At 45.6% G+C, this 6,254-nt stretch overlaps 1 protein-coding gene across 4 annotated transcripts in view; it reads right to left on the reverse strand.

Moving 5' to 3' along the window:
* Positions 1-2,556: 2,556 nt before the first annotated feature.
* The window catches only part of szt2 (SZT2 subunit of KICSTOR complex), a 132,347-nt gene continuing 128,649 nt past the window's right edge, over positions 2,557-6,254 (reverse strand). For all 4 annotated transcript variants that reach the window (XM_076279012.1, XM_076279009.1, XM_076279010.1 and 1 more), the window contains 3 exons: positions 6,154-6,254; positions 2,959-3,027; positions 2,557-2,722 (listed from right to left, as the gene is read on the reverse strand). The exon at positions 6,154-6,254 is cut by the window's right edge and continues 13 nt beyond it. In XM_076279012.1, coding sequence (XP_076135127.1) covers positions 2,579-2,722; positions 2,959-3,027; positions 6,154-6,254 — 314 coding nt within the window. In that variant the 3' untranslated portion in view covers positions 2,557-2,578. The remainder of the gene's footprint in view (positions 2,723-2,958; positions 3,028-6,153) is intronic.

Here is a 6,254-nt window from a genome sequence, read left to right on the forward strand (position 1 = left end):
TGGAATAGAATTTGGCAGCAAAATTCTTCTGCTTAATTTCCTTCCAGTGATGGAGTCTGCTCCCGCACCACATTACATTTTAATGAACAGCCTTTTAGAGCTTTAGTACTGCATACGGTTTGTGTTGCGACCATTTATTTACTGTGAGAAAAATGTCCTCGTCATAAACTGACCATTTGGTTTTTATTTTTGTTTGCAGTGAATAGTTACAAATCCATTTGTAAGTACATAATTTACATTTACAGCAGTTCACCTCGATTCTAACACTGCCTCAAAATACTACTGTATGAACGGCCAATCATTAGCATTTTGCATTAAGTATTAGATTACATTAAATATCCAGTGTCTCATCTTTGTGGATCTTAAAATGTACATTGTCTTGCTTAAAAGCCCACAATCAGTACTTAATTGTTTTATCCCCCTTAAAATGAGGAACTCATACAAAAGAAAAACAAACAAACAAAAAAAAACATACACAATTATTTTTGGTTTCCTTCAAGTGAACTTAAGGTCGTGTAGTATTGCAATAAATGACAGCTCCAAGATGTTTGTGTGGGTGGTGTCAGCGCACCAAATTGGGATGCCTTGATAAATCAGACCCCTTCCTTCCACCCTTCCTTCCATCCTTCTTTTTTTTCCCTCTTTCTTTTTCCCTCCATCATCCCTCCTGTCCTCTCTGTAAACTGGGGTCTGGTAGGCTTCTCGGTTCGGGTCGGCCCGCCACTGTGCCAGAATTAATCAGAAGCCTAATTGGATTTTTGGAGATTCTCCTTGCAAGGTCGACACAATAATATAATATCGCTGCTTGTGTTGCATCGTTAAGGAATGGTGGGCGAGAGGAGAGAGAGAGAAGGAAGGCACTTCGGGGATGAAGATATGGCAGTGAGCGGGGGGGGGGGGGAATTAGGGAGCACGTCTGACATTGTAGAAATACAAATGGTGGGCGGAAATCAATTACCCACTACTGACAGCTGTTATGGCCGCGATCTCACTCGCCTCGGTGGAGGAGGATAAAGAAATAAAAAGTCTGCAGAGAATTGTACCCTGGTCAAGAGCGAGTAGGCAGACATGGCAGCTGACTGTAAACGGGCCAGATCTGGACCACATTTAGGCCGGATACGGTTGCTGCTCAGAGCACTACACTAAAGCACTACACACACAAACGGGTGGTCGTGTCTGTCTGACTTCCTTTCTCAATTATGCAAGATGTATACAGGAAACCGAGGTATAGAATATTTATACATGCTGGGCAACAACTGAGAATTTCAGGTACTTTCCAACGTTCTGTTTGAGTTCTGTTGTCAAGCTCCACAGTAACGGAAAACAATTCATCAGTAAACTGGTCTGCTTAAGTTCTGTCCTATGATGGAGTCTGTCCCTGCTACACAATACTTTTTTATTAAAGACTCTCCCCACAGAGACTAAGCCCAAGGTGAGTGAACCTTGTGGGTCTGAGGAAAGATAAAGGGGGATGTAGGGTGGGGTGGAGGGGACTTATTAAAACGTTACACCAAATGTTACACTACAAAACTTTCACCATGTTGAGAGAGGAAACATAATGTTAACAGTTATTTGACACATTCATACCCGCCTCTCCAAACGCTTGGGATGAGAACAAGGCAGCAGTTCTGCTTCACATTCTAACACACTCAAGTAGATAAGATGTGTGTAGCTAGGCAAGTTACCAAAGGACACAGTGAAGAGAAATACGTGAAACACAGAGAGAGAGAGAGAGAGAGAGATGAAAATTACTTCGGCAAACAAGTGCAGTCCTGAAATGCTCTTAAGGCCGATGTGGCACAATCGGCCTCTCTCTCTGCAGTCGATGCAGTCGAGAACGGCATGCATTCTGTGGCCAATTGGCCAAGTGTTTTTTTTTTTTTTGTAAAGGCAACAAAATTGCATAAATGGGAAGCTCATGGTACGCTGCCCCGGTACAATGAGCACTTCAGATTTGAGAGTTTTTCAGTCGAAAAAGGGAAAAAAAAAGGGAGACCTTCGTGATGAGGTAGTGTTCAACCTTCGCCTCATTGTGTGCCAGTAAAGTGCCCAGTAGAAGGGCCAAATGCCCACTTGAGTGGCGAGAGGCCAGGAAGTCAACCCCCCCCCCCCCCCCCCCCCCCCCCACTTTCCCCTGGCGAGCATCTGGCATCTGACCGGTGTGGGCGCAACACGGCGTGGCCTGGCGCTGCTCAAGCCTCCTTCAGGTGAGATGGACTGTCAGTGTTAGCGTAGTGCAGCGCTACGCTACGCAGCTCAGCTTCTCTGGCCAGTGTTGTTGAGAGTGGTTGAGATCAATGGATCTGAGATAGGGGGGGGGGGTAAATGACCGGGGGCCCATGGAGGATGTGTCCTACATTTGGCACTACATGGCGGCAGCAGAAGCAGCAGCAGCATCCTCCCCCCCCCCCCCCACCGACTCACCACACACACACACACTTAATACCCGCGGCACAGTTTAACATCTGACAACAGTGCCAAGCCACAATCCCCTCTCCAGCTCTCTCCATCCCCACCCCCCACACCCCCCATACCCCCCCCCCCACCTCTCTCCCTCTCCATGTCCCTCTCCGCCTCTTCACAGGAGGCCGGTCCAGAGGTTGAAGCAGGCGGTGTTGACCACTGACTCCAGGTGGTGGTACATGGAGACCAGCTGTGGTGGGGGACTGGTGCTGGGCGGCTGCTGGGTGGGGAGGGGTTCCCGGAACACCACCTTCAGACTCTGAAAGGGAAAGGGTGGTGTGTTAGTGTGTGTGTGTATGTGCAAACAGAAGGAGTTGGGGGGGTGTTGGGCGGTTGTATAATTAAAATTCTATCACTCCTGCCACAGTGGTAGTCGCCAGGCTGCTAGTGAGGTTATGTCAAACACCGGAGCGAATTAGTGTTATCAGGGAAAAAGGGGAAAAAAAGTCAGCCGGTGTTTGGATAAGGATCTGTCTGTGCACAATTGGTACTTACCGTTTTGCCCGCCTGGGCGTCAAGAAAGACCAGCACAAAGCAGTCGGTGAACTTTTGATTCAGAACAGCCTGAGAAATGGGAAGTGAGAGAGAGAGAGAGAGCAGTGAGAGAGAGAGAGAGAGAGAGAGGGAATGAGTGGCAGACAGAGAGAGAGAGAGAGAAATTTAAATGGCACATAATGGAAAGGTCTCTAATAAAAGTCTGAATTTGTCAAATTTTTTCCAGTGCTTAAAATGAACCCAAGGCTCCACGGTTCATTAACAGTGCTCCAGAGTTTGCCATTTAAAAAAAAAAAGAAAATATATGGAAAATAAAACACCCTCAGCGCCTCCTCACTGCATGGAACAAAGCAGGCTGTTGTTTCTGCCTTGCCTTTGCTACGGGTGGAGCAGGCAGGTGTAGGTGGGTGGAGGGGAGGCTGGGGCAGAGAGGGGCAGGCTGGGCTCCTGTCATCAGCCCAGGCAATCTCCAGCCCGCACCCCAGCCCGTGCCTTTTGATCTCAGGCCTGGCAATTACCAAATTAAGCAGGGACTAACCTCCTGACACTCCTGAGGAGCTGACAATTATTCCCCTTAAGATTCCCATAATCCCCCTTGAGAGCCGCTTCGCAATTTTTTCCCCTTTCTTCCTCCCCCCCCCGTTTCCTTTAACAAGACGCCAACACTCACTTCAAAACCACAGAGGTCTTGGAATTTGTTGAATTGATTATTTCTTTTTTTGAAAAAAAAAAAAAAAAAAAAACTTTCAGTAAAGTTCTTCCCTCTGATTTGAGCTGTGGAAATGGTGGAAGTTTCATTTCAGTAAAGTTCAAGGTGACTCCGAGCAGAGCTGTTGCCGGGCTGCTTTTGGCCTAAACTTTAATTTGAGCAAAAAGTATCCTGTGAAAAAGAACACAATGGCACCAAGTGCAGAAATGGAGGGGAATTAATTACAGGACCCTACTTGTGGATGCTGCTCTGTGCTAACCTTAGACTGAATTAAAGGCCTACTTGTAACACACTCACACACACAAACAATGGCAAACACATACACACAGGCCCACACAGACACACACACAGGCGCACACACACACACACACACATCCATCCATACATACATACAGTACATACATACATACATACAGGCTTATGCACACACATGCCCATACACGCACATGCACACACACATACGCACACGCACACACACATATGGTTATATACACACATGCCCATACACGCACACGCACACGCACACACACATACGCACACACACATACGCACACACACACACACACAAAAAACACTGAAACCCTACAGAGTAGCTGGGAACTCTCTGATCAGTTTTGGCACTCTTTGCCTCCAGCTTAAAATGACGGTGTTGATGTTGGGAGCACAACACGCTGCATTGAGTCAGCCCTGACTTGGAGGGAAGAGAGAGCGAGCGAGCGAGAGAGAGCGAGCGAGAGAGAGAGAGAGAGAGAGAGAGAGAGATCGGTGACTTTTTAATTTTCTTGGAGCCATTTTCGTACGCACGGCTCTTTCTCTTCACCACACAAGAAGCTGCCTGGTTGGAGGCTTTTTAATCAAGGCTGTTAATTTGGCTGGCTGGCTTGTTTGGCTTTATTAAATCACAAGCTGACGCATAACAGCACGAGAGGCCAGTCCTCAGGCATGGGCAGGAACATCTCTACAGTACTTTCTTGAGGAGATAATGGAGGTCTGGGCCATGAGCTGGAGCAAGTGATCCAAGACTTTGGGCACTCATTTAAGTGGCTTATCAACAAGCAAAGTTTTAGAGCATGAACTTTAGCCATCGTGTGTGGTGTGTGGCATGTTTAGTTAGACCTAAAGGGCTCAACATGCTTCTGCGTCAACTCCAGTTTAAATTATGTTAGCAGGTGAACTTTAGCACAACTGCCCACAAAGTACTGCTTACTGGCGAAGTGCTAATTTCAAAGACTTTGCACTTTGCCCATAATTCACATTAGGGGCCTTTATGTCAGTTAAAAGAGGAGAACTTATTTCACTCCCCAAATACAACCATTTTGGAGACAGATATGTCAAGACATTTGCGTCAGAATGTGTCACACTTAAGCTTTCACTAAATGCCTAGAGCGAACACTCGTGTTACAAAACAATGGTTCAGCATTCCATCATCCAGGTTTCGCACAAACAAAAATGATGCATGGTTTTGTACACAGAAATAGTCAAAATATCCTAAAAAAGTTAATGTTTTGATGATCTTGTCTCTCAAAGGGGTATTTCACAAAACCTAGATGATGGATTAAGCTGGGATTTTTTTTTGGCAATCCTGGCTGAATTTAGCCTTGATTTGATTTCACAAAAGCAATGGCACATGTGTTACCACAGGGATTTATTCTGTGCGGCAAAAAAGATTTAGACTCTCAGAAAAACATTCTGACCTTTGAAACAAAAGTGCAGTTCAACTTAAAGGCAAAACTTTTTGATTCACAAATTATTTGATCTTTCGACTTGCAAACAGATTATTTTTTTCTTTAAAAGGCCTACCTTGATTTTTGTTTGATTTTTTAAAGCTGTGTTTTTTGCTTGGAGTTTTATTTTTATGCCTCATTAAAAAACGACACAAAATTGACTCCACACAGCAGAGGAGCTGCTGCCAATGTTTTTACACAAACTCCATTACAACTTCATTGCATCATTCTAGTCACTACTATAGACCTCTCCAGAATATATCCTGCCTCCTAACTTCCGTATCCATCCAACTTCCGGGCGTGGATTGTCTATGGAAAATAACATGGCGTTTTGAAAGATCGTACCTGTCAAACTGACAAAGTAGAAAAAGCTGCTGGGCAGATTGGCCTACACACTTCTGCCATCTAGTTTCCACTGGATTTTTTGATTTTCGGTGCCGTTTGAGTAGTATAGTCTATAGTATACTACTTAAACGGCACCGACAATCAAAAAATCCAGTGGAAACTATATGGCAGAAGTGTGTAGGCCAATCTGCCCACCAGCTTTTTCAACTTCGCTACCTACAGATGTTTTACCGGTATGATATTTCGAAACGCCATGTTATTTCTCATAGACAATCCACGCCCGGAAGTTGGATGGATACGGAAGTTACGGAGGCGGGACTTATTCTGGAGAGGTCAATTGTGCTCAAAGGTAGAAAGCAGAGTTATCAGGTAATGTCAGTGTGTGTGTGTGTATGTGTGTGTGTGTTGGGACTTTACCAGATATTGGATGCCACTGTCATCCACAAAGTGCCTGCAGCTCTGGGGGAAGCGGGTGAGGAGCACCTTGATGAGGCTTTGGTACCAGCTGGGACTCATGG

The sequence above is a fragment of the Alosa pseudoharengus genome, unplaced genomic scaffold (genome assembly GCF_046254945.1).
Source record: "Alosa pseudoharengus isolate Yale_2024_CS ecotype anadromous, Long Island Sound unplaced genomic scaffold, YU_APseudo_1.1 YU_APseudo_1.1_scf_11, whole genome shotgun sequence".
Classification (NCBI taxonomy): Eukaryota; Metazoa; Chordata; class Actinopteri; order Clupeiformes; family Clupeidae; genus Alosa; species Alosa pseudoharengus.